We start from the raw sequence: 26,789 nt of genomic DNA, 5'->3' as shown, positions 1-26,789 counted from the left end.
AAAAAAAAAAATAAAAAAAAAAAAAAAAAAAAAAAAGAATTATGGGAATGGGAACTTGAAAGTTTGTTGGTTGGGCTGAGAGAATGAGCTTCCTTCTAGGAAAGCCGCCAACAAAGGAAGATGAAGTCAAACAACAGACCAATCAGAAGCTGCCACTCCCACAAAACGACCAAACCCACCAAACATAAAAGCCTCGTTCATCTCCTTTCCAACATTTCTAAAACCTCCATTTCTTCCTCTGCTTGCCATATCCTAATCCCCCCTCTTCTTCCTCTTCGTTTACTGTTTCATTGGCTGTTTGAATCCCAAAATCACTCCAGAAATGAAGGAGAAAGGTTGCAGCGACCTCCCCCCTGGCTTCAGATTTCACCCAACTGACGAGGAATTGATCATGTTTTACCTCAGAAACCAAGCCACTTCCAAGCCATGTCCTGTCTCCATAATCCCCGAAGTTGATATCTACAAGTTCGATCCTTGGGATTTGCCTGGTTAGTTTCCACACCCTTTCCCTATATTTTATGTTATTTTGCTCATGTACTCAACTTTTAAATCAACTCTTGCAGAGAAGGCTGATTCAGGTGAAAATGAGTGGTACTTCTTCAGCCCAAGAGACCGAAAGTACCCGAACGGGGTTCGCCCGAATCGTGCGGCGGTGTCCGGGTACTGGAAGGCGACCGGGACGGACAAGGCGATATACAGTGCATCGAAGTATGTCGGAGTGAAGAAAGCTTTGGTTTTTTACAAAGGGAAGCCGCCAAAAGGTGTGAAGACTGATTGGATCATGCATGAGTATCGTTTGATTGAATCAAACAAGCGATCAGTCAAACAATCAGGGTCCATGAGAGTAAGTCTTCAAGAATCTGTTTTGGATCTTTGTTGAAAATCAGACACTAACATCAATGGGGTGTGTTTGTTTTGTGGGTGTTTCAGCTGGATGATTGGGTTCTATGTAGAATCTACAAGAAGAGGCATTCAAACAAGGGGTTATTAGAGGAAAAAACAGAGGAATTAGCAGCACAAAACGAGGTAGGAGAAGGCAATGGACAACAAATGATGAAATTTCCAAGGACTTTTTCCATAACCCATCTCTTGGATTTGGATTATTTGGGCCCCATTTCTCAGCTGTTCAATGATAATTCAAGTGCTAACCCAACTCTTGGGTTTCAAAGCACTGCAGCCCATACAAACGTCGGCAAAGTAGAGCAAGGGGCAACGCCATTCGACTACTCCTCTGCTACAGCAGATTTTAACCAAGCCTTCTTCCTCAATCCTGCTTACGATTGGAATGCCTTGAGCCGCTGAAAGAAGAACAAACAACAAACAACAAAACAAAACAAAAAAAAAAAAACAAACAAAAAAGCTCCCAAAATCAAACCCACCAAAGCAATAGATCCAATTAGTTCAGGAAAAAAATTGTGAATACTGTTTGTTTAAAAGCCACAGCTTCCATATAGATTGAATGTCAAGATATTCCGAGTAATTTGTTGTTTAAATCTTTTTTTTAGTTCAATCAGCTAGGTTCGTGATTCGAACCTTCGACCTCTATAGAATGGGTTTTAGAAGATTCGGAAGCTGTATACAATCAAATTAGGGTATGGCTGCTATCAAGAATATGTGGTTTTGTTTTTATATGTGTACGCCAATTCTTACACGAAACCCATCGGCATTCGACATGGTGTTGCTTATCCCAAACGACAAGTCGGCTAACAACAAAGAGACAGATAATCATAATTTTTTTTTTTTTTTTTTTCAAGGGTCAAAGAGGCGCGTGGAAAGCAATGAAGAATGAACTTGTATGAAAAATGGGATTTTTATTTTTTATTTTAGTTTTATAAAAAAAAAGTTGAAAATATAGCGGGAATACATCACAAGGTTGAATGGAATTAGTCACTTAATTATTAAATTATTGACTAATCATCGCCTAAACTAGTGGAATTTGAGTTTTATTTTTTTAAAAATATTCTAAACTGTGGGCTAAGTTAAGGAAACATGATTTAGCTTCTTGGTTAGTTTATTAATTAATTGTTGGATGGCACGAGCCACCATCGTATCTTTATATTTATATTTTATTTTATTTTATTTTATTATTTTGGAAGAATTCACAAACTTCCTTTGCTTTCAATCAATAACAATTGATATAAATTCTTTTGGACAAAATAGAAAAAAAATAAATTATATAAAATACACGTATTGTTTGATATGTTATGGTGGGAGGAAATGAGTTGGATAATGGCCAAATATAACGTCTCTTAGAACTAAGTTTGTAAATTCTAAGGGACAGAGAGTCGATCATAATTTAATATTAATTGAATGATACTAAGTTTGTGAGGTCCCCTCCAAATTAAGAACTAGGGGAGCGTTTACCTTTCCCTCAAATTTTATTAATTAACTTTTCATTTAGTGAAATTTGACTCTGAAAATGGTCCAACCCATATTTATTAGGATTTTATTTTGTTAAAGGCATTGAAAATATCTTAATTCATTTTAATAAACAATATAGAATAAATTTGAGCTGGAAAGAAGATTTAGCCTAATAAATGAATAAAAAATGAATAAAAAAATGGGAGTGCTCTCATAAAACCCACCTGGGCCCAAAATGAAGAAAGCCCAATAATCACAATGCGGCCCAAGAAGCAACGCCGATAACCCCGCGCTCTGATCTCATGCAATTGGCTTAACTTATAGGCTTTGTTTGGTTGGGACGTACAAACACTGTTCCATCAGACTGGATTTAGGCAGAGGAAGAGAAACAGTCTGTTTACGCCGGATTTGCTTTTGATCCGTCCTCGGATCCTCCGCTTCTAATATATTCATCGTTTCTTATTGCGATCTGATTTCCGGTAACGTAAGTCATTCATCGATGCCTTCTTCTGATTTTGGATCCTCTAATTCAACAACAATCTTCAATTGAATGAGTGACAAGTTTGTTAGATTTTGCTTGTATTGGCACTGTTCATTTGTTTCATTAGGTCTGTGGAAGCTAATTTCTATGTTAAATATCATTATCGCTTCTTGCTGGTGAAGTCCGCATTGGTTAGATTTAGCTCCATTAATGAATCGGATTAGTTTTGTTTAGATTGGGGGCAAGGATAATGGGTTGAAACTTTTGAATTCGGACTTCTTTTTGGGTTTGATTAAATTCGTGATTAAATTAGCTTTGGATCATTGTGGAAACTGTACGATTGACAGAGCGTCATAACTCAAAGATTTATTCCAATTTGAGGCACTTATTTTTTTTCTGTCAATAATGGTATGCAAGAGGCTTTCTCGTTGTTGTTTTCTCCTATGTTTCGTATTTGGTTGAAATAAATGACTTTATCATACCAATCGGTAAAGTCCGGCACCTAGACCAATTGCATCATTCCGGCTACTGGAAAGCATATCATTTGAATTCATTTTGACCCGAATGCATATCTTGAGGTGCTTCAGTAAAATTTTCTGGAAATGACAGCATTTTCGTTGGAAGCGCTCTCTGTCAAAGGGCACTTTACTTGGGAATGTTATTACAGTATTTGAGCGGTGACCGTGATTGCAGGGAAGTGATTTTTTATCAACCTTTTTGACTTATTTTATCGCTTGCGGTTATATACCCATCATTTTCACCTATAGTTTTTGTAACGAAGAGGGAACAATGTCTGAAAAGAATATCGAGGATCATTGTGAGAAATCTGAGGAAGAAATACAATGTCCAAATGAGAAAGAGAAGAATCCTATGCCTTCACAGCAGCAAGAGGTTAGTGCTGTTTCTGTATTTATGGTGTGCTCTTCTTGAATGAGACTGTCATTGGAGAATGAAATGTAATGTTAGTTATTTCCTGTTTTCTTAGTGTCATCAATGTCCATAGAACGAAACTTGTATGAAATTAGATAGACAGGAAAATCTCTGATTTTTGTGCCAAGATTTGGATTTGTGAGCAGCTTTTACTTGCCTTTGCATAAAGCTAACCTTAAAGGGGAAAAGATGAATGAAAATAGCCTTGATGAGGCAAGGGAAAAAAATGTTTCTTTTTCCTGTCTTGGTTCCTGTTCTTAACTGCATGTGTGTAAGTGCGAGAATTTGTCCCAACTTTCTAGAAACTGTTGGTCTTGTGGTGTCACTAAGGTTTGTGGGTTTTGTTTTAACAGTCTGATAATGGTTTTAAACAGGAGGAGATCATCAAGAAGAAGTACGGAGGAATTGTGCCAAAGAAGCCTCCTTTGATATCAAAAGTAATAATTAGTTATGTTTTAAGTTACTCTTGTGGGATAGTTAGTTTTGATCCAAGTCCTCTATGCTGACAACTGCAAATGTTCCTTTTGTCTAGGACCATGAACGTGCCTTCTTCGATTCTGCTGATTGGGCATTAGGGAAGGTGCTCATTTAGATTTTACTAGGACTTTAAACTGCTCATTGGATACTAAGATATAAATATGTGGACAACAACTTTTTTTTTTACGTTGATTGGGTGTCCCAAGTTTGATGCGATTGTCTTGCCTAAGTACTCCTTTGACTTCTGTAACAGCAAGGAGGAGCTCAAAAACCTAAAGGACCACTTGAAGCACTCAGGCCAAAGTTGCAGGTGCATGAAGTTTAATAATAGTGGGGTATCTCTGTCTGTTCATTATATTTGTACGTAATTTTTAAATGTATAGATTGGTAAACTTTTGCTCTTTAGTAATAGTCTAGTAGCTACTTACCAACAGTGAATCGACCTACTTGCTAAGATGCACCAATTTTTTTTAATGTGAGGTTAATTGGTCTTCCAGAAAACCAACTTGGAACTTTAGTAAGATAATAATTAATATACTCTCACTTCTTACCATAGCTGGATTTTCTCTTCCAACTATATCTTTCCTCTTACAAACTATCTTTCCTGTATGTGATTTGAACAACCACCTGGAATCTCGGTTGGAGATTTGATTTGGTTAGAAGTTATTACCTACAGCTTATTAGGTCTTTGTTTAAAATTGTCGAGGTTTGCTTCAAATCTTCGTTTGAGACTTGTTAAGCCCCTCGTCCTGGGCATGTACTTTTCCTTCTTTTGTAGAGAAAGGAATGAAAAATAAAGCATCGGTTCACACGGAATGTGTGTACTTCACTGTGTTCATATGTTGTGGTTGTGTTGTTTGTAATATTTGCTGACGTTTTTATTACCATTTTGTCATAATCAGCCAAATCCACAGCAGCAAGTCCGTTCAAGGCGCTCTGCTTATGCTCCTTCCGATGGTGGTGAAGGTATGAGCCACAGATTCTCCTTTTTACTGCCTAGGCTTCTGATTTACAACAGAAAATGATAAATGCGGCGTCCATTTTCCTGTACTCGATAGGGAATGAAGGCAATATCGACCTTGCTGCAGAGGATCGACAATCCACAATAGAAAGTGGCTGCAATGACCACGTTTCTGAGGTTAAAGTGTGCAAGGAATAGCTATCTGGACGAAACAACTTGATCCTCTTAGACCGAGCTGCATTCTGAAGTCCTTGAATGATATCGGCCAATAAGTGAAACATGCTGAGTTTTAAGCTTCACTTGTTATGATTGATCATGCAATGTGGGACGATGTAATGCTTTCTATGCTTTAAAGGTTATGAATTCAATCCTTATATTGCATTCGAGAATTATTTAGTCTTTTATAACTGGCTCTTTCTGACCCAAATGCATTCAATACATATATTATGCAGTAAATATATTAGCAGAATTTATACCCACCAGGTTTTCCTGTTCTGCATTTCTTGCTCGTTCTACCTATTTGACGTACTAATATGAGAGTAAGTTCATCGTAATCCATCACTATAAGCTTTTGGGTTCGGTACTGATTATCAAATTGAAGCAACATGATCCTTTACCCCCTGTCCACCGAGTTCAGCCATCTTCCCCAAAAGCAATACTTCCCAACAAGCGACACCTAAACCACCACTCACACTGTGCGCACCAGTGCAGTCCGGAAGCGCCAATGGAGAGCAATCTAAAGATAGTGCCACCATAACAGTTCCCGTTTATGACCTTCAATGGCTTTTGCTAATTCATCCTCTGATTACGCTGTGCGTAACTTCTTTCGAAGCAGACTGAAGACTGATGGGTTTTTCTCCCTAGATCAATACTCACATTTTACCTAAAAAAGACCCACATGATTAAGTTATTAGTTTTGTTGTGAATTGGCTGTTTAGAACAGTGTTCATCCTCCTAAGCCAGATTAGTACGAGGATTTCTATGGCATGAAATCGTATGATTCTGAGGTTAGCTTTCTTTTTATCTCTAGTGCTTTACTTCTACCTCCGTAACCACTGTGTGTCAAATTATTATGGATTTTTGTATATTTCGCCTTCAATCTTCTATGTTTAGTCGTTAAGTTGGCCTGTGGACCTCTGATTTTGGTTATTTGATGCTGTTCAGGTCTTCCCATTGTCCTTCTCATCATCATGTATTTGCTTTTTAAGTGTACGATCTTTACCTGATTCAGCTATTTCCAGCACCTCATAACTTCATCATGTGTTCGTTAAATGTGCCTATCCGCCTTCCTACGGTTGGATTGATGTGACTGTAACTTATTATGTTAACTTCATCATGTGTTCGTTAAATGTACATTTTCCTTTTGGCCCGCGACAGATGTACTGAGTTTTGTATCATCTCCTTGGTGCAATGGTTACCATAAATCTAGCACATTATAAATTGTTTTCATTGAACTTTGCAGGGTACCTCCGAAAATCCGGATTGTGGGAGCTCTACTTTCTCATATTCAGAGAGTAGCCAAACAGAACCCACAGCCAAGTTATGCTCATCCTCTAATTGGAACTGCACGAGTTGTTGTTCTTTCATGCCCAAACCCATTCAACCTTTAGGCATTCCTATACAAATTTCCTCTGGAGAAGCTTTTGAATCTACTAATTTGGTGCACAGAGTTTGATTCTCCTACTCTCCAAAGAGACACCCAACAATGGTGCAGTGCATGTAGCAGCATTGATTTTGCTGATGTGTCCGAGCCACTCAAATCAGTCTTTTAGAGTATCATGCACAGCTCAAATCCACCTCTAGCATGAAGTTTTTCCTTTCGATATTTTCCTCAAGATTTTTAATACGCGTGTTCTAGGGAGAGGTTTCTATGTTTTTCTTCCATCGATGTGGGATCTCACAAATGAATTCAAATATGGGTTATGTGAAAGATATCTTTCACAAAAATCGCTATGGAATCGACTCAAAATCGTGAGCAGTACTGATATACATGTCATTGTTTTTCATGCTAAATGCTTGAGTCAGACTACTCAAAAGACACGTACGAGTGACCTATCTATCGTTCCCGCTTTGAGATGGAGGCATGTGAATTCCCTCCCAAGGCCTAGACCCTGGACCAGCAAGGACGGACCACCAAGGCCATGGGGTTGTGCTTGAAGGGGCCTTACATGCACCTCCACAAAATATAATCCTTTTTGTTACCCAAAATTGTGTGAAGACCTCGGAAATTCCAGCAAGGAATTCCCATCAAAGTTAACAAAAAGTGGCTCAAATTCTTCAAAATTGTTGAGTGCAAGACGACTTGACAAAGAATTTGTGGCTGTTCATGAACTTCAGCCGGACCCAGTATGAAACAATGATTGAACTATGCGTAAAACACTCATGAAAAGGAAATTCCAAGAACTTTTCTTTTCAGAATCTTCTTCATCATCTTCTCTTGTGACTTTGTTTATTCATTCCAAAATTTTCAGCTGGGAAAGTTTTAGCTTTCTGATTCATCCATTGATGAATAATAGTTGAGTTGTGGGCAATGCATGATGAACATGAACAACTCATACTTTCATTTTTGTGATGAACACCAGCAGATGATGAAGAACATTCAAATGAATTCCGGTTGCACCACGAAGAATCTGAGCCATAAAATTTAAAATTATCTTGTTTTCTAAATTATCATCTTACAGATAATTTTTTTTTTTCAAAACCATGAGAACCATAAGCTTATGATTACGATAGCGAGCCTCTGAACTTGACATATCAGAAGAAGATCAAATAGAAAGAATAAAGAATCTTACAGAAAGTATACAAATGTGGGGATCAATTTCATCAACTTCAATTCAATACTTCAACAACAAATATTACATTTTTTATTTATAAATTTTCCTAAACCCATAAATTTCAACGCAAAGATTAGAACAACGATGGTAACTAAATCTTTAGATGATTCGATAAAATAAAAAATTCAAGGATGATAAACGTTATTAATGGTCGATTTGAAATTTTTGTATATATTATTTTAAAAAATTCTGGATATGATATAGATTTTTTTAAAATTAATTATATATTTTTTGAAGGATGGTAATAGAAATAATTGATACTATTTCTCCGGAGAAAGGGGATAATCTCCGGAAGCAGCCAAAAATGGAAGAAAATAATAATACTAATAATAATCATTAGAAAAAAAAAAAAAAAAAAATGAAGGTGGGGCTTTTTAGGGTTAGCAAATGGGGTAAAGCCATGATGTTTGTTAACAATTGGAGAAGATTAAAAATGATAGTGACAAAGGATTGGATTTGTGTTGCCCACTACACATGCTTCCCTCCTTTACTCCAACGTCATTTTCCCTATTAAAAAAAAAAATAATAAAAAAAAGGTACGATATGGTTGATTAAAGCTGGATTCACGGGACTTTGTAATTCTTTGTTTCTCGTTTTAAATCGTTATTCAAACTTTACTTTTAAGATTATAGTTTTTTTTTCGTACGTTTAGGTGGAAATAGACACCTGAAAATTTTGAAATAAACGTAAAATTTAGTTATTTAAAAGAATGTTTCCCTATAAAAACGTAACATCCTTAGAAAAGAATGCTCGTTGAGATTAGATTAGGACAAGAAATAATATTGGCTTCCACCAAGCAAGAAAATAAGGTCGAGACGCCTGCTTATTGTGGGAACTAGAAGGGCAAGGGCCCCTCCTCCAATTCAAATTAGTCTAAATCTTGGTAAGTGTTTGCCATTCATACAAGCTACTTTAAGTTGGTCTTAGCTTATCCCAATTCAACACAACAGTCTCTTATAAAAACGATTGAATCAAGTTGGTTCGGTTTGTTTGAAGTGTGCTGTAAAATCGAAAGAAGAATTTAGATAAATTTGGTTGATTTTAGTTAGTTTGGTTCGGTTTTGATGGGTCAGTTGGGTTTACTTTCAGCAAAGCATGTCGGGTTTCGGTTCAATGTAATTCGCCATAAATGTTTGTATTTTAAAATTTAGGGTTTGAAAAAGGATATGGTTAGGTTAGGTTTATTTGAAAAGAAATGGAAGTGGGGGGTTTTTGGGTGAGTGGCTTACAGCATCATTGATTATATACACTTTTATTTCCTTTACCTTTTGGAATATATACCAAAGAATTTGACAGTTTGTTTATGTACCCTTTCTTTAATTTTTCATTTTTTAATATGTTTTAATGCTTTTTTTTTTTTCAAATAGATTTTTCCATTCAATTTTAAGATAAATTATATTTTCGAGAACCCAAGCCTCATATACATTTTTCACCCGACTTTATGGTTTAGTTGAGGTTTCTCTTCGCCAAATAAATATCATTACTGCGAAATCTAAGCTTGTTTGACCATACATGCCGTTTGCGCATGCATGTTGAATCATCTACAACATAATCGATTTGTCACTAGGTTAAGGTCTCTCAATGCAACATCACATCCTATCATCTCATCTTGGTTCCCAATTGACATGACCCATATGTCATTCCAGCTCACTTGGTCATGTTATTAAGAACGGGTACATGTCAGTTTTTGTAAGTATAGAAAAATTTCTTAAATATGATTTTAGATAGTTAGTTATCATGTTTTGCCAAACATATTTTTGAGATATATCAACGAAATACATATATTAAATCATATATATCATTAGTATATCTATGGTAGATTCAATCTGAGGCTATTAGTTAGAGAGATGATCTTAAACTGACGCATATATATTAACATTTATAATCAAATATGTTAATGCTATTGGTTAAGACACATTTTTATATTAAAAAAGAGATATTTCATAATAAAATATCTAAATAATATTGATTCAAAATTTAATTTTTGATATTACATCTCACTAATAATTTAATAGGGCATTTTGCTCTTTCAACCCATAATAATGTTGTCTTTTTGTCTTTCAAAATTAATAAAAAGATTGTCGGGAATATTCATTTGTTATCCATTGACTACACGTTTCGACTTGACTCAAGTTTCACTGATTCACTTTTATTAGACAATTTTTATGAACGAACCCTTAGATTTCAAAGTATCGATTTTTTAATAGTGTTTGTATTACGTTCTTAATTCCACTTCGTTTATCTCTACTAACTTGCGCTATGTTTGAAGAGAAGTAAAGAAAAGTAATATATTAACCTAACAAAAATACCATTTATTAAAAAATTTAAAATTTAATGAAAAAATATTTAAATTTTATTATCAAAAAGAAAAAATGATTTTTATTAGTTAATAACGTACTTAAAAGTACGGTTGGGTGAAATATAGGGTAGCGATTGGGTGAAGCTCTAAATTAATTACATTATTATTATTTTATTCATGTACAGTTTGACTTTTCAACCCACCACCACAAATTAAGTACGTTTTTTTTTTTCACCATATTTATTTTCAGACTCATTGATTTGAGCTTCGGTCGCCGGCTCCCTTGTCATCAGGTCACCAATTTTCTTGACCTTCCGATACTGTGCAGGCATCAGCCCCCATACATGGTCTTACGACTTTGCGGAAACCTGTGTTTTTGGTAAACAGTCGTCCGAACTTGGTCATTGCGACCCCCTTTGTGAGGAGGCACCCCTTCTCCTGAAGTTACGAGGCTATTTTGCCGAGTTCCTTAGAGAGAGTTGTCTCGCGCTCCTAGGTATTCTCTACCTATCCACCTGTGTCGGTTCGAGTACAGATACCCTTTTGTTGAAGGTCGTTCGAGCTTAATTATTTTCTACTCATTGCATAGAGGTACTTTATGTCCTTGAACCAACCACCATCTTTGGACTAAAAAGTTGACACATCAAATTGGAGTGCAAGGCCTACAGAACTTCTTGGAACAACTCGGGTAATTACCAAAACAAATAAAAGAAAAAAAAGATAAATGTCGAGAAGTTGACATTTCATAAATGTTATCGCTCATGATCTATGACTTTTATTTATCATTAAAAACTATATTGTAATTAAAATACGGTCTATTTTAGTAGAGTTAATCTAATTAGTAAACGACGATCCGTATATAGAGTGTAATAAGATAGCCACCTTGGAGCTTGGGAAAACGACACCCTTATAAAATAATACCACATTTGTCGGCACCATAAAGTTTCCTTCTAGCAATTTCTTTCTTAAAACAATAAAAATTTAAAATAAATAAATAAATAAATAAATAAATAATAAACCCTTCAACTTACAGGCACAGGACTACAACTAATTTAATTAGCTAGCTGCTCACTATTACTCCTTTTGCTTCTCTGTCTTCAACAATAATTACAATAAATAATAATTAATAATTACTTTAAAAAAAAAAAAAAAAAAAAAAAAAACATTATGGTAGTTGGTTGGTTGAGCTACCTACCTAAAATCCACCACCTAAAATTACTCCAAATATTCGCATTTTCGGACTTCTTTTTTTTCTGAAATTTTAAGAAACATTAGTGTGAAATATGTTAATTGAGATGGAAATGTTTTTTTTTATTTATTTATTTTAAATATTATAATTCAATAAAAATAAACAAAGCATGTGAATTAAGAAGTGAAAAGGAAGAAGTCAAATCAAGAAAGTTGACCAGATTTTATTTTTTATTTTTTATTTATTTTCTTCCACTTAGAAAATATGATTAGTGGTTACAAAAAGGAGTTTACTTTCGCAGCATTCTTCTCTGTTCTTAGTGATAGAAAAGAAAAAGTGCATGTGAATTTTGCTTTTGCAATTTAGTGTCACATTGGGATATGATATGGGGAGACATCAATTTACCAAATCTTTACAAATATATCTTATTTTCCACATTTCACTTTCATCGTTCGTAGGGTCAGTTTGGGTCTAACTCAACGTTCATACTCGACTTTACCGTAAGTCTAACCACTCTAAAATACTATTTGGACCAGACTTGAATGGATGCAATCTTTAATAGACTCAAACTTTGAACTTTTAAATTTTAGCCTATTTGATATTTGATAAGATGAGTGATATTATAAAGTTTTATTTAGTATATTCATTTTTTTATTAACCATAAACTATAGTATTTAAATTATATAAATATATTTCATATTTGAGTTGATTCAAAGATAAACGAATTAAGTAGGTTAGACAAGTGTACTAAATATGATGTCAATGAGTAAATCTAGGAGCCAACCTAGTCTTAAAACATAGGACCAATATCCAATCCAAGCAAGATTGGACTGAGTTAGATTGGTCAAATTTTAACTTTAAGCCGAATTTAGATCAATCCTAGACTAGATTTAGTTTGACCCTCGAATATTAAATGGGATGATAAGGTTGACCAACACTAATAGTTAAAGACCCTACAAAAATTAGAACTAAAAAAGAAAATTCATGTGGTTAACATATAAGACTATCTTTCTAGTTCAGGATTATATTCGAAAAAGAGAATAATGGTTGAAGTAAACATATTACCCGTGTAGAACAAAGTGAGTAAGTTAAGAAAAAAAACTTAAAAGGCGTTTGGAAGACAAGTTGGATTCGACTTGGAACATGAAGTCAAAAACCCTGCATGTGCACTTAGCTTCGTTCCCGAATTTACGAGTATTAATTATTTTATTGAATTCAATGAAGTTGGATAGAATGGATTCAATTTTGTACGTATTTGACTAAGAATTATTATATTGGTTGGACTTTGGGTAATTGACCAGAAAAAAAAAAAAAAAAAAATTAAAAAAAAAAAACAAATGGGAGACACAGTGGCGCAAATCACGGTTGAGTTTAGGGAAGAATCTTTCTAATTAGGAACTCACTGTCCATGCAGATCTTAATTTTGGTTAGCATTAATCAATAATTTAATAATAATGTAACAAAATCGGTCACACGTGGGGGAATTAATTAGAAGTATTAGGCACGTGTGAAACCCGTTCTTGTTTTCCCCTCCATAATTTCCCTACCTAATTTAATCTTCAACGTTATTTTTCTTCAAAGGACAAGACAAAATTGCAGTAATCAATGCACCTTTCTTGGTAGTCGAAATTGAAGACTTTTAATTTTATTTATTTTAAATTTTGAAGCAGAAACAAGAGTTCTTGGTGTGAACTAACTCCCTGCCAGTTATCAAAATGGCAGGAAGGTGTGAAAAGAAAAAAAAAATAAAAAAAAAATCAAAATTAATAAAAATTGGAACTTTTACGTTATTATTATTATTATTTTTTAAAAACTTTTAATATATGTTATAAGTTATTATTTATATATCATGAATGGTTTCATAAGCTTAATGGATTATATAATATTAATATTTTATATTTTGTATATGGAGAACCATACGTAAATAAACTTTAAAAAAAATAAAAATAAAAAATGAAAATGAATGTGGAGAATTATTTGGTCTATTTGATTTAAATTCATTAAGGATGGGGCTCACCAGTTGGACATTGGAAGGTTGGCATAAGACAGCTAAAAATGTCATCACCCACGTGCTCTCCAATATTTGCTTTTTATTATCATTATTATTATTATTATTATTATTATTATTATTTTTAAATTTGATACTATTTCAATATTATGTTGAGTCACATTGTCTAGCGATGGACCCTCTAACCAAACAATATACTTCCAACACTATGTGGACTCCTCTTTTTTTTTTTTTTTCTTTTTCAAATCAATTTAAGTAAACATTTAATCTTCATTTTTTCTTTGTTTATTAATGTGAAGTCCCACCTCGGTCAGAGAAGGAAACGAAATAATCCTTATAAAAGTGTGGAAGTTTCTCTATAGCAGACGCATTTTAAAACTGTAACATTGACGGTGATACGTAACAAGCCGAATGTTACAAAGGATTGCAGAGCCAGCACAAGGCAGTATGCCAACGCCCCCAAAGGAAGTGGATTGTGAGATTCTACATCATTTGAAGAGGAGAATGAAATTTTTTCTTAACAAACCGATTGAATACGTACTAATCCTCGTTGTATGAATTGTGTTGTTCTGATTTGGAAAAGAAGCTTGTACTAAGATTATTCTGATTTTGAAATGAGTGAAGCAGACAATTTGAAGAAAGAAAACAAGAAAAAAAAAAGAAAAGAAAAAGAGATGGGGGCAAAGGCCAAACGGAAGGGGATGCTGCTTGGTTGCACATGGCTATGGAAATTCATTAGCCAATAGGGCACAAACCGCCTTACCCCACTTGGATATCTCAGTAGCAAAGCTCCAAAACCACAGGTTTTGGACCCCCTAATACCACCTTTCACAGCCAAAGTTACCATGATATATGATACTCGTAGTAATAGTTGAATTTTTAGGTGTCAGTACCTTCAAAAAAGTGTTGGTCTGTAGCGACGGTGGTTAATTAGTCTTAGCCACCCTTTCCCTTTCCCCCCTCTCTCAGGATTTCTATATATTGTCCCCTAAACTCTCCTAATCTCTCACTCCTATCCTCCTTTCTGTTCCTTCATTTCTTACATCTTTCCTTCTGGTAATCATCTTCTCCTCTCTCTCTATCTTTCTCTCTCACACACACACATATACATTTTCTTCTGCAATCATGTTAATTTGAAAATGGGAAAACAGAAATAGAAGATTTGCTGAAAGTTGAACTCTCTCTCTCTCTCTCTCTCTCTCTGTTGCAGGAATGGCTTCTGTCCTTGTCTTTTTGGCAGCTTTCTATGCCATAGTGTCCTCTGTTGATGCCTATGCAGGTGGAGGCTGGACTAGTGCTCACGCCACCTTCTATGGTGGGAGTGATGCTTCTGGGACGATGGGTATGCACCAAACAACCACCATTTTATCCATGCCATTGGCAGACAATGTGAAATATGGCTGAACTCTTTTTGTGTTTGATGAAATTGTGCAGGTGGGGCTTGTGGGTATGGCAACTTATATAGCCAAGGCTATGGGACAAACACTGCTGCTCTGAGTACGGCTCTGTTCAACAATGGGTTGAGCTGTGGGTCTTGCTATGAGATTAGGTGTGCCAGTGACCCTAAATGGTGCTTGCCAGGCTCCATTGTGGTAACAGCCACCAATTTCTGTCCTCCAAACAATGCCCTACCCAACAACGCTGGAGGCTGGTGCAACCCTCCTCTACAACACTTTGATCTCTCTCAGCCTGTATTCCAACACATTGCTCAGTATAAAGCAGGAATTGTGCCTGTTGCTTACAGAAGGTAAGCAAGGCATATGAACAGAGTTTTAAAGTGCAGGGGATGTATTACAGAGGCGTTTAATTTAATAAGTTTTGGTGGGGTTTTCTTTTTGTAGGGTACCCTGCAGGAGAAGGGGAGGTATAAGATTCACCATCAATGGGCACTCCTACTTCAACCTGGTCCTCATCACAAACGTGGGTGGTGCTGGTGATGTACACGCAGTTTCCATCAAAGGATCAAGAACTGGTTGGCAAGCAATGTCTAGGAACTGGGGACAGAACTGGCAGAGCAACAGCTACCTCAATGGCCAAAGCCTGTCCTTCAAGGTCACTACCAGCGACGGCCGCACAGTCATCGCTAACAACGCTGTCCCAGCCGGCTGGTCCTTTGGACAGACATACAGTGGTGCCCAATTCTGATTTATCACCTCTAGCTAAAATAAGCTTCTATGGTTATGCAGAATTTAGTGTGATTTTTTTTCTTTTTGTTTACCTTAAAGTATACTAGAGTATTAGATAATAGTATACACTATGTGAGCGTTTGGGTCAAAAAATGAGGAAAGGGCTTGTTTTGGTAAGCTCTTTCCTATCATTTTGATTCAAATTGCAACATTGAATGAGTGGCTTAATGGCTACTTATTGTGATTTTTTACCCTAACTTTTGCTATAAAGCAAGAGTTGGCAGAGGTGGGCTCTAACCACCCGCCTGCATTTTAGTTACTATTGTGAGTTCATGGTTGTATTTGATGTATTATTGGTTGCTGAAAGTGTAAATTTTCAGTTTCCTCAAGTAATGAAAAACGCAGACTTTTATTTAATTGTGTTCTGTATCTCTGTTTTCTTATTAATGTTTTCGAGAGGTGCTACCTCTCTGTTATTCGTTCTCCCATCTGCCCCAAACTTAAATATCATGCCCAATTCGAGTATAGCTCACAGCTAACATATCAATTATCATCCCAAATTCGGTGGTTCTGTTCTCTACCACACAACGGTTGTCCTGCTTCTGAGTTTCTAAACTTTAAACCTAAACCCAATTGTTTTGGGCCAAACCATTTGGACTGCAACTAAAAGAACCACAAAATAGTAGAATGATTTGCTAGGATTCTGTGACAGTAAGCACGGAATCTCCCGATAGAACTCAAATGCATTGGTAGGGTCCGGACTCCCACAAAGAGGAGGGAGTCGATTGAACATCTCAGCCATTAGTGAATATTTTGTCCGCATCTAATCCCTAATTCTTGTTCACCACCGATAATTGTGTTGGGATCGTGTCGGGTGAGCAAGAGCCGCTTTGTCATACTCCCCCAAGTAATCGAGGTACTTGGAACCAACCCTTTACTATGCAATTGTCAGCCTTCCTCCTTTCTCATTCTATTCATAACCCTTTACTTCAACCTGTAGTATATGTAGTGGAATCTGATTTCTATGTGCTTGCTTCGTCCCTAGGTGCTCCCATAAACCGGTGAGATCTTTGGGGCCGAAATCGTCCCTAGGTGCTCCCATAACCGGTGAGATCTTTGGGCCTTTTCGGCCTTTTCCTTGTTCCTAAGTTTGCTCAAGTAATTCCTGCCTTTCCTGCGTATACGCCCCGTGGGGACCCCAACGGGATTTGATTGCGCGGTGCGCTTGGTGGAGAGAGATGCCAGCATCTCTGGGGGCACAGATCGTAATATGGCGGCGAACGCCGGCCGATCCTCCCGATACTCAATCGTTTCTCCTTCCTCTGGCTCGAGGCAGCATGCCATAACCCTTGTGCCTGTATAGGTTGACTTTGCATTTTCTTCTGCTCGAACCTGTGTGCCTGTATAGGTTGACTTTGCATTTTCTTCTGCTCGAACCTGAGACCTGTGTGATGTTAGGTCAAAGCTCTAACCACTTGAGCTATGATAAGTTGGCTCCTCTGCAATGATATACACCGATCTGTGCCATTCCTTACAAAATTTCAGTCTAAAATTATGGTAAAAGGGAGATTTTTTGAAATCGTGTGAATAAGGAAAACTGTAAAAACTCAGATTTTATCTAACAACGAATTACTACTAGTATACTCTTAATACACTAACTACATAGCTAATGGTATTCCTATCACCATGGTGTTTGATATGAACAAATTTGGATGTATAAAGAGTTTGAATGAACAACAAAATCATCCAAAGAAAAGCCCAAGCCTACCATTCATCGCTAGCAAATATTGTACGTTTTTGTCCGTTACGTATCACCGTTGGCTTAATGATTTTAGAACGTGTCTATTAAGGACAAGTTTCCACGTCCTTATCAGAAATGATTCGTTCCCCTCCAACCTCCGACCTGTAATCTCTGGCGAACTTTCCGAAGGAAATAAGGGATGGTCTAACAATGAAACAGCACAAGGGCCAGAAGAAGAAGCCCAATTGTGCTGGGGCCTTAGACCTTCTGTTCGGCATACTTCAGAAAGGATGCCATTTTCTTGTCCAGAATTTGAAATCCCTGGACTTCGACCGGTGCCGAAATAAGCAAGGAAGAACTTGAAGAGCACTCATATTGATATGTTTAATGCTCGTTTTCTGTAAAATTATCACCTTCCAACCTCATTCATACAATAGCACCAATAAGGCATTGTGTAGAATCACTTCCTAAGCACATAAAAATGTATACCTATGGGGAACAAAGTTTGGATCAATAAGACTTGTCTGGAATCACTCCACCGCTCTCTTCGCCCTCAAATCTGTCGAGCTCTGCAGTGGGCCGCGTTCTCGACATGTAAAACCCCAAACTCCTCACCTCCGATCTGGACTATGATCATTACCCCATCTTCGATTTCCTTCTTAATGAGGTTCGATGCCCTAGAATTCTCGTCTCCGACTTGGACCTTCAATCTCCTCCATTTCCACCGTGCATGGATTGTCGCTTTCTTCGTCGAAAATGCTGAAGGTTAGCGACGGGGAGCTCAGTGCAAGGTTGATAGAAATGAAATTGCACTCGTTGACGGCTGATCGTCGAAGTGAGTTGCTTTGCTTCTTGTAAATTTGTAGTTTCTTCGGATGTGATTATTTGTGGTTTATGGCTCTTTAGAATCTTCAATCTCCGTTAAAACTCAATCGATTAGGTTGTTTATGGATGAGTATGAATATGAAGCAGGGCATTATTACAATCGAAAGCTAAGAAAAATTATGAACACTAGCGATTCCCACAACTGATGCTATGTTTCAGTGATATCAACCCATTATGTTTAACAACACTTTGAACATCTTTTTAATCTTGGGATTGACTTTGTATGCAGTATTTTCACTAAAGAGATCAGATTCTACATAGCTGCAAGGACCTGTGTTTCTTAATATTATGCTAAAAATTGGAATCCTGGCAGCTCGGTATTGAGATAAAAATGATGTTGTATACACAAATTGACACAGTGGCTGCAGCTAAACAAGTGGCACGGATGGTTGTATGTAATTAACACATGAACTGCTGATGATTTGATGCTTCTTATAGTCTGTCTGCCACAAACACACGTGCTGCTATGCGGAAATCCTGGATGAGCTTTGCTGACGTTAGTTTAAGTTAAGTTAACTTTTCCCTTCCTTTGTGCAGGAACTGTTATGGAAATGATCCTACAGCTCGATTGATAAGACCAGGCCTTCCACACATAATGCAGCCCTTGACTATCTATATTGGTTGGAGGTTCACAAGATTGTTTCCATCACCAGTCAGAACTACAGCTCGATTGACAAGACCAGGCCTTCCAACAGATTCATTTGTTAATGCAGCCATTGACTATCTAAATTGGTTGTAGGGATTCACAAGATTGTTCCCTTCTTGAATGGGATCATCAGTCAGAATGTTTGCTGTTTAAACAGAGAATACGTAGAACACACACACTCGACGCTTCCACAGTTGCCATTTGTTGATGTAATGTAGGCCCAGACTACCGTAGTTTGTTGAGCGACTTGCATTACATCTGGAAGATTGCTGTTTAATTAGAGAATAGCTGGAAAAAAGTCCTGTAACGGCTAGTAGATATTGTCATCTTTGGACTTTTCATTTCAGATGTGTCTACTAAGTAGAGGTTCCCGCACTCTTATAAAGAATGTTTCGTTCTCCTCTGGGATCTCACAATCCACTCCCTTCAGGGCTCAACATCCTCGCTGATACTCATTTTTCTCTTCAATTAATATGAAATCTCACAATCCACCTTCTAGTATCCTCGCTGACACTCGTTCCTCTCTCTAATCGATGTGAGACCTCATAGAACTCTCTCAACTTGTATATTATAATAGATATTGTCTATTTTGGACTTCTACTTAAAGTTTTTAAAACACGTTTATTAAGGAGAGGTTTCCGCACCTCATAGAGAATGTTTCATTCTCCTTTCCAATTGATGTGGAATCTCACAATCCATTTCCTTCAGGGCCCAATGTTCTTACTTATGCTCATTTTCCTCTTTAATCGATTTGGGATCTCACAGTCCATCTACTTCGGAGTCAGCGTCCTCGCTGTCACTCATTCCTCTCTTCAATCGACTTGGAATCTCACCAATAGTAGTAATCTGTAATCTGAACTCTCTCAAACTTCCAGAAAGAAGAAAGGGAAGGAAGGGTAAACCCCCAAATCATGTGATAACTAAAGGCACTGTCCTTCTCCACCTTATTAATGTAGGCTACTGAATCATCGGTAGGACTTGAAATTACATTCCTGGAGGAAGAAAGTTAGTGTGAAAATGAAACTAGATTTTGTCCCACCAAAGTTAGAAACAATGAGAGATATCTCAGTGCATGATGATTCATTTTCTTGTTGAAACATGAGCCGAAGGACACGGTTTCTTGCTGCAGAGATGCATCACTGTCGCAGTCCAGATTCCAGAGTACGTTGTCCACTACATGACAAGTTTTGAAGGGTACAGTATGAGAGACCTCGGGTCATCTCTGTTTCTCGGGACACCAAATGCAAATGCAAATGCAAATTGGGGTTGCAGTCGTCACCTCTGGACCCTTTAACTTCCTACAATCAATTTGCTCAGACACAGAAAAACAAGAGAGAGGGGATCTGTCCCATTCTGTAATCATTCACCCTCGAAGGGTGAGATGAGTATTGATTTGAAATTCATGGTTTTCATTCAATTCTCTCTCTCTCCCTACTCTACACTGCATTTATGTCATGTCTGGTTGCCTCCAACACAGATCAGAGTCGAAGGAGAACGAATGTTCTACAGAAGTTAGTTAGTTGGTTTACAATACTTCTTATATGTTTGATTAAGGAGATTTGATGGGATTAAATGGATGTTATTGCAAAAACTAGCTCAGCTGGAAGTGTAGGCCAAGTAGAATTCATACACGACAGCGAAATGATCTGTTATGAGACAGAAATTTCAGAATCCACATGTTATGAATACATGGTCGTGTCGTGTGTGAAGGAATTTTGGTTTGTCCTTGTGCTTTACGACAATCATAACTGGCCACTATGCTTCAATCTTCAAATATGTATATCTTGAAATCAAATGATCAATCTTCCATTCTTTTCTTATCTCTTCTTCAGGGTTGTTCACACAACATGTTGGAATGATAAAGGAGCATCATGGGATTTGTATCTGGGTTGGTTGATTGGTTCCTCTGGATTACTTTTAACATACAAACATGGAAAAGTGAGAGATCTTTTAAGTGATATGCTTTATATATTGGTATTTGCAAATCCCAACATAAAGATTCATTTTTGTTTGTTCTCTGCACTGAAGGGTACCCTTCGGCACTACCTTTAGCATCCATTCCGTATCCTTCCAAGGGAGCAAACCCAACAGAATATTTTGGCTCAGCCCTACCATTTATATTGTGGGCCATTTCTTACCAAATTCCTTTATTACATTCATACTCCTTATATGCTCAGGCTCCTAGCTAGCTACCCTTGGCATCCTTTGCTGCCCATTTGGGGTTGAAGAAGGTTAGTTGGCACTGCCAATATAATGGAGTTCCTGTTTTTTCCATCTTGGAAGAAGCCAAAACAGCAGTGGGTTCTGTCCTTTACGTATTATGTATAAACCAATTATTTAGAACAAGATTTCTGAGATAATCCAGTTTGATTTTGGTGTTGTCTGGATGATCCAAGTTGATGAAAATTCTCAAGCTTTCACGGCTGATGTGTTTTTGGTTCTTGCGTTTCATTCAGTATGAAAAGGAAATAGGGAGAAGAGAATGAAGAGGACAGAGTTTGCACAAGTGTTGTATGAGAAGGGGATCCTAAGTTTGCTTGTTCAGGTAAGCTGTCAAAAGTCGCAATAATTCTGCTATTAGGAAGCAGTCAGAGGGCTCAGTTCTGTAGGGCTAGAAATGCCGCACGTGGGATTGGCAGAAGATAGAAACAAATGCTAAATATTCAATTTAAACCCCTAAAAATTAGTTCTTATTTTATTTTTTATGGGAGGTGCAGATCAGGCCAGACCAGACCAGACCTGAAAAGGATGAAGTTAACGAAGGGGGGGAAATTTAGGCGTTTACCAATACTTTTACACACCTCTACTTCTCAATATTGCCCTCATCTTCTGCTTCCGATTGTCCTTTGTCAGACCACTCACTTCACCAAACACAAACCTTTTCAAATCATGCTCACTTTGGCCTAATGATTTAGCATAGTAACAGTTAAACGTTAGTAGATATTGTCTTGTTCGGATTTTTCCTTTTAAATTTTCCTTTAAAGTTTTTAAAACGTGTGAGATCTATGTCTAAAATGACCCAACTTAATGCTTACGGCTATTTTTATTTGTTTGATGGGGTGAAAACAATTGATCACTTGAAAAATATGTGTAGTAAGAGGTTTTAGAGTGATAGAAAGTGCTGAAAGAATCATCCTAATCCCTGTGCAGCATAGTTTGTTCTGAAATCATGAACACAAATAGATGAACATTTATTAGATTCCAAAACAAAGTGGAAGTATAGTGATATCAGGTATTGTCATTAAAGAGAGTACTGTATAGCAAATTCAAGGAAATGGGTAGCTTTGGTTTTTTCTTCCTTGTAATGTAATGTAGAACCAAACTGTGAAGGCAAGTAGATTAAAGGGTTTTTGTGGTGATTCTAAAAGAAGCAAGGTTGAAAATTACCAAAAGGGAATGGATTATATGTATTGATTCAGAGGTTAGATTGATAGATGGGTTTGGAAGGAAGTCGAAATGAAAGATGCATCATGAGTTTGAGATCTATGGCTCAGAGTTTGATAGCTCATTAATGGAGATAGTGTGTTGTTTGGTTGGTGGTTGTTGTTGTTGGAAGCTCTGTTTCTTGACCCATGACTGTTCACCCCCATTGTCACAGCTGATAGTACATTCCTGATACACTGTGCCAAACAATGAATTGAATGAAACGTCTGATTTTGGGATTCCCAAGGAGATAAATTAAAATTAAAATAAAAATAAGAAAAACCCACTCACTCTCTATTTTCAGCTTCAAAGTTTGTTTTGTTTCAGCACTGTTGAGGATGTAAGCCCTAAGCCATTCATGTGATATCCTCCATTCCAAGTACATTCCTAGGGGTGAAAAAATCTACCCTTCTGTTTCTTTTTTACTGGCTTTCTTGTTAAGGCCCCTCTTTATCTTCTCTTCTCCTAAAAGGACAGAAATGATATGAACAATATCATGAAACTTTCTTTATCCACCCATGTGTTCAAATAGCCATTCAATGCCTCAAGATATATCCCCAGCCAAACAAACATGATAAGAATTCATGGGAGAGGGTACCACTGCATCTAAAACCTTTCTAAACACTCTTGGTTTCAAATAGTAAACCAACCATCGTTCTCTTTAAGCTTTCTCTTAAAGTTTGAAAACACGTCTATTAAAAAGACGTTTTCACATCCTTCACAAGGATATTTTGTTCCCTTCTCTAAACAACGTAGAATCTAGAGTCAGTGATAGAGAGGTAGAAGAGGGTAAACAAAGTTCACGAGTGATTGAGAGAGGGGAGAGAGAGAGAAATAGAGAGGAGGGTGTTAAAATTTGTTGACAATAAAGGCAAAGGAGGGGGTTTGGTGGGTCAACCTCAGTTGGTTAAGGCCGGAGAAGAGGGAAGAGGGGAAGAGGGGAAGGGGCTAGATGAGTGTGATTGACAATGTGTGTGAGCAGGAGCAGTAGCAGCAGCAGCAGCCATGACAGGGTTGTCTGTGTTCTAATAACTAAGGTGTCAAACTCAAAACCCTCTCTTTCCACCTCTTCTACTTTTGTTGGGTTCTGAAAGCTGAAATCTGCATTGAAAAGAAAGGCGTCAAAGCACACTACTGCAGCCATAAGCCTACTATCTATCTATTACTATCTATTATGTATCTATATGCTGCTGGAAACTGGAGTCACAGACAACCAACCCATCATTTTTATAGCTCTCTTTTATTGGCATTTGAGAGAGGGACAGCCACTCACACCCCATAAACCATAAACCAAACCCCAAAACCAGAACTCCCTCAATTTCACACTCACAAACAACTCTTACTTACACACAGCCTATTCATATTTGTGAATTTGAGGGTTCATCAAACTCAACACACTGTGTTTTGCCTTTTTTCCAATTGGGTTTCTTCCTTTCACTTCAACCTTCTCTCTCCATGCTTCAATCATATGAACGGCTGTTTCAATATTTGACCAATTAGGATTCTAACAACAGGAGATGGATTTAACACTATAAAAACCAATTCAAAGATTTATAGTATTTGAGCCTAACAGTATAATTTAACTAAATTTGTTAAAAGGATGGTAATAGATAAACAAAGATTCTATTATTATTATAGTGTAATATAGTGTGAGACTTGCTACGGTCGGTCATAGAGGATAACGAAGTATTTTTTTTTAAGAGTGTGCACTAAAAACATTGAGAGGAAGTCCGAACGGAAGACTCAAAGAAAATAATATATTCTCTTATTTTGACTTTCCAACCTTGAACCCTAAACACATTTTCTTAATTCTCATGCCCTCGTAACTATTCAAGAAAATTTATTGCATTATTATTTATCTTAAGGTCTTATGTATCACCATCAACCTCACGATTTTAAAATGTGTTCCAATCAGAAAAAGTTTCCACACCTTATGTGAGATCTTACAATCCGCTCCTTTGAGGACCCAGGTATGACAGTGACACCCAGCGTCCTTGCTAGCTCACCATCCCATGTCTGACTCTGATACCATTTGTAATAGTCGAACCCCACCGCTAGTAGATATTGTCCTATTTGACTCGTTACGCATCGTTGCCAATCTCACAATTTTAAAACGCGTGTGCTAAAAAGAAAAGAAGTTTATATACTTTCACCAAAGGATGTGGAACTGAGGTAGAATGTTAGAGGAGCCAAAATCACCTTTTGTCACTGCCAAAAAGTCTGACTTGGTATAAACCCAATGACCCATTAACTTCTTCAAACCCTAAGTTGGGTTGAACTTAAAATACAAAATTACAGACTGAAAGGAGAAACACTTCCCCCACCTCCCCACCTCCCCTAATTTGATCTACCACTTCCTCCACCCTTTAATTTATTAGTTAATTTGAAACAGTTAGGAAAGAAAGTATTGGGATTGGTAAAAGAAAGATAGCAGAAGATTTGTTTGGTTTGATTTCTCCACTGACTTCCCAGAGATTCATAAATAGAAAGAGAGAGAGAGAGAGAGAAGCGTACGATTTTGTCAAATAAAATTTGGTATGTTTATTATTGTTCTCAATCGCCTCATTGTTTGAGGCCATCTTGGAGCATTCAATTTTTAAAAAATAGTGTTAATGAAAAGGGAAAAGGAAAAGGAAAGTGAAAGGGCGATGTCCATGTCCATAGAAAACCAAAAGCAACCCAAATAAATCCAAACTTGTTAGCTAAAAAGGGTTACACCAGAATTGGTCAGCAGTGCTCGTGTTGCAATCTCCTCGCTCTCTTACTGTTTACCCTCCTCCTCCTCCAAGTTTTTCCCGTTCCTCTTCGTACACTGCAATATTCCATTTCTTTCCCAGCCCACCTTCAAACGCTTCCACTTTGGCCTATAAATCTCAACTCCTTTTACAAAAAATGCAAGCTTTGTTATGAACAAGCCGCTAATGGGTATGTTGGTTGATGATGATTATGGTATGAAAGGGTAGGAAAGCATGGATCTTGATCTCAACTCTGCACTCATGTCCATCTCTGATTTTCCATTTTCATGCGAGTCTATGATGAGTAGAAGCTCAGAGACTGATTTCAGCGATGGATTTGTTGAAAATCACAACGCTAATCCAGCTTCTTGTTCCAATGCTAATAATAATAATACTACACCCACTGGGGCTCAGTCTAGGCTCTGTGCTAGAGGCCATTGGAGGCCTGCAGAGGACACCAAATTGAGAGAGCTCGTAGCCATTTATGGCCCCCAAAATTGGAACCTCATTGCAGAGAAGCTAGAGGGAAGATCCGGTAACACACCCACCCACAATCATATTATGCTTCTTTCAACTTCAATTTTCTTTTTGAAATGTGTTCTGTTTGGGTTGTTATGAAGGTAAGAGCTGCAGATTGAGATGGTTTAACCAACTGGATCCAAGGATTAACAGAAGGGCATTCAGTGAAGAAGAGGAAGAGAGGCTAATGCAAGCTCATAGGATATATGGAAACAAATGGGCGATGATTGCAAGGCTTTTTCCTGGGAGGACTGATAATGCAGTGAAGAATCATTGGCATGTCATAATGGCAAGGAAATATAGAGAGCACTCTCGTTGTTACCGAAGGAGGAAGCTGACCCAATCTGTTTACACTAAAATGGACCAAGATTTGAGCTTCCTTAAGCATCATAATATACCAAACTTTCAGGCTTCTATTGGTGCTGTTGATTATGCGTTTTTAACCCAAATGCCCATTGCTGGAGCAGAGGCAATGCCCAGTGACACCCCGTTCTTCACCTCATGTGCTCATCTTTCAACTCTCAATGTCCTTCCAGGTTAAATTTTGATTGAATATGCATACAGTTAGTTAGTTACCCATTACTGAGTATTGTATGAATTGGGCGTTGGTTATTATGGTGTGTGTGTGTGCGCGCGCGCAGATCCCAAGAGCAGATTTTGGGATGGAACAGGCAATGGGATTCTGGTACCAGGAAGCCACAGTGAGTATAGGGCGTGTAACACGGCGGCGGCGGCGGCGGCAAACGACGGCGTTGGGGGATCACAAGTGGCAGCAGGTGGATCTTCTTCATCAATGATGGGGGAGGCGAGGAAACAATCACCAAGATTTATTGACTTTCTTGGAGTTGGAGCCACAGGAAGTTGAAATGTGAGAGAATCTGAGATATGGGATTTGGAATAATAATTAGTAGATTACCTCACTACAATGGATTAGAGAGGAAACTGAAGAATATAGTGAGTGGTGGAACATCTTGATTTTATTATTATTATTATTATTATTATTCACATATAATATAGACTAAAAGTATCCTTAATTTTAGATTGTTTTGCATTTATTAAGGTTGGTTGCTTGTTTTTTATCCTATGTTTCCTCGACGTGTACTGTCTGTGTTTTGTGCCATTCGTGTCAAGCAACTTCTTGTGATTTCAAACTTGGCTTGTTTACTTATTTTGT

At 37.3% G+C, this 26,789-nt stretch overlaps 4 protein-coding genes and 2 long non-coding RNA genes across 9 annotated transcripts in view; all 6 read left to right on the top strand.

Moving 5' to 3' along the window:
• The window catches only part of LOC111491695 (NAC transcription factor 29-like), an 18,246-nt gene extending 16,617 nt beyond the window's left edge, over positions 1-1,629 (top strand). For all 3 annotated transcript variants that reach the window (XM_023140877.1, XM_023140799.1, XM_023140722.1), the window contains exons 2-4: positions 262-488; positions 564-844; positions 931-1,629. In XM_023140877.1, the coding sequence (XP_022996645.1) occupies positions 323-488; positions 564-844; positions 931-1,302 (819 nt within the window). In that variant the 5' untranslated portion in view covers positions 262-322 and the 3' untranslated portion in view covers positions 1,303-1,629. The remainder of the gene's footprint in view (positions 1-261; positions 489-563; positions 845-930) is intronic.
• Positions 1,630-2,720: 1,091 nt separating this feature from the next.
• LOC111483166 lies at positions 2,721-5,612 on the top strand. 2 transcript variants are annotated; one of them, XM_023129323.1, is made up of 7 exons: positions 2,721-2,845; positions 3,583-3,733; positions 4,147-4,209; positions 4,305-4,352; positions 4,503-4,559; positions 5,152-5,215; positions 5,308-5,612. In XM_023129323.1, exons 2-7 carry the CDS (start codon positions 3,632-3,634, stop codon positions 5,406-5,408), a joined length of 435 nt encoding a protein of 144 aa, XP_022985091.1. In that variant the 5' UTR covers positions 2,721-2,845; positions 3,583-3,631; the 3' UTR covers positions 5,409-5,612. The 2 variants fall into 2 exon arrangements, with proteins under 2 accessions (XP_022985091.1, XP_022985098.1); XM_023129330.1 differs by having other exon boundaries at positions 3,452-3,733.
• On the top strand, positions 3,263-21,726 carry LOC111483198. Its single transcript, XR_002718328.1, has 3 exons — positions 3,263-3,275; positions 9,094-9,097; positions 21,650-21,726. It is a non-coding gene; the product is annotated as an uncharacterized LOC111483198 (long non-coding RNA).
• On the top strand, positions 14,440-16,083 carry LOC111483155 (expansin-A1). The gene is made up of 4 exons (XM_023129312.1): positions 14,440-14,596; positions 14,751-14,882; positions 14,975-15,287; positions 15,382-16,083. Exons 2-4 carry the CDS (start codon positions 14,753-14,755, stop codon positions 15,683-15,685), a joined length of 747 nt encoding a protein of 248 aa, XP_022985080.1. The 5' UTR covers positions 14,440-14,596; positions 14,751-14,752; the 3' UTR covers positions 15,686-16,083.
• Positions 17,640-19,127, top strand: LOC111483191. The gene is made up of 2 exons (XR_002718327.1): positions 17,640-18,242; positions 18,830-19,127. It is a non-coding gene; the product is annotated as an uncharacterized LOC111483191 (long non-coding RNA).
• Positions 21,727-25,102: 3,376 nt separating the features above from the next.
• On the top strand, positions 25,103-26,703 carry LOC111488240 (transcription factor MYB117-like). The gene is made up of 3 exons (XM_023135939.1): positions 25,103-25,631; positions 25,717-26,151; positions 26,257-26,703. Exons 1-3 carry the CDS (start codon positions 25,331-25,333, stop codon positions 26,478-26,480), a joined length of 960 nt encoding a protein of 319 aa, XP_022991707.1. The 5' UTR covers positions 25,103-25,330; the 3' UTR covers positions 26,481-26,703.
• The last annotated feature ends 86 nt before the right edge of the window (positions 26,704-26,789 follow it).

This window comes from Cucurbita maxima, unplaced genomic scaffold (genome assembly GCF_002738345.1).
Source record: "Cucurbita maxima cultivar Rimu unplaced genomic scaffold, Cmax_1.0 Cma_Scf00001, whole genome shotgun sequence".
Lineage (NCBI taxonomy): Eukaryota > Viridiplantae > Streptophyta > Magnoliopsida > Cucurbitales > Cucurbitaceae > Cucurbita > Cucurbita maxima.
This window is presented reverse-complemented; position numbering and strand designations above follow the sequence as displayed.

Coding starts and splice junctions, on each gene's coding strand:
- LOC111483166 (XM_023129323.1), top strand. CDS start 3,632: ATGTCTGAAAAGAATATCGAGGATCATTGTGAGAAATCTGAGGAAGAA. Junction 3,734..4,146: donor TGCCTTCACAGCAGCAAGAG/GTTAGTGCTGTT, acceptor GGTTTTAAACAG/GAGGAGATCATCAAGAAGAA. Junction 4,353..4,502: donor CTGATTGGGCATTAGGGAAG/GTGCTCATTTAG, acceptor CTTCTGTAACAG/CAAGGAGGAGCTCAAAAACC.
- LOC111483155 (XM_023129312.1), top strand. CDS start 14,753: ATGGCTTCTGTCCTTGTCTTTTTGGCAGCTTTCTATGCCATAGTGTCC. Junction 14,883..14,974: donor TGATGCTTCTGGGACGATGG/GTATGCACCAAA, acceptor GAAATTGTGCAG/GTGGGGCTTGTGGGTATGGC. Junction 15,288..15,381: donor GTGCCTGTTGCTTACAGAAG/GTAAGCAAGGCA, acceptor TTCTTTTTGTAG/GGTACCCTGCAGGAGAAGGG.
- LOC111488240 (XM_023135939.1), top strand. CDS start 25,331: ATGGATCTTGATCTCAACTCTGCACTCATGTCCATCTCTGATTTTCCA. Junction 25,632..25,716: donor GAAGCTAGAGGGAAGATCCG/GTAACACACCCA, acceptor GTTGTTATGAAG/GTAAGAGCTGCAGATTGAGA. Junction 26,152..26,256: donor AACTCTCAATGTCCTTCCAG/GTTAAATTTTGA, acceptor GCGCGCGCGCAG/ATCCCAAGAGCAGATTTTGG.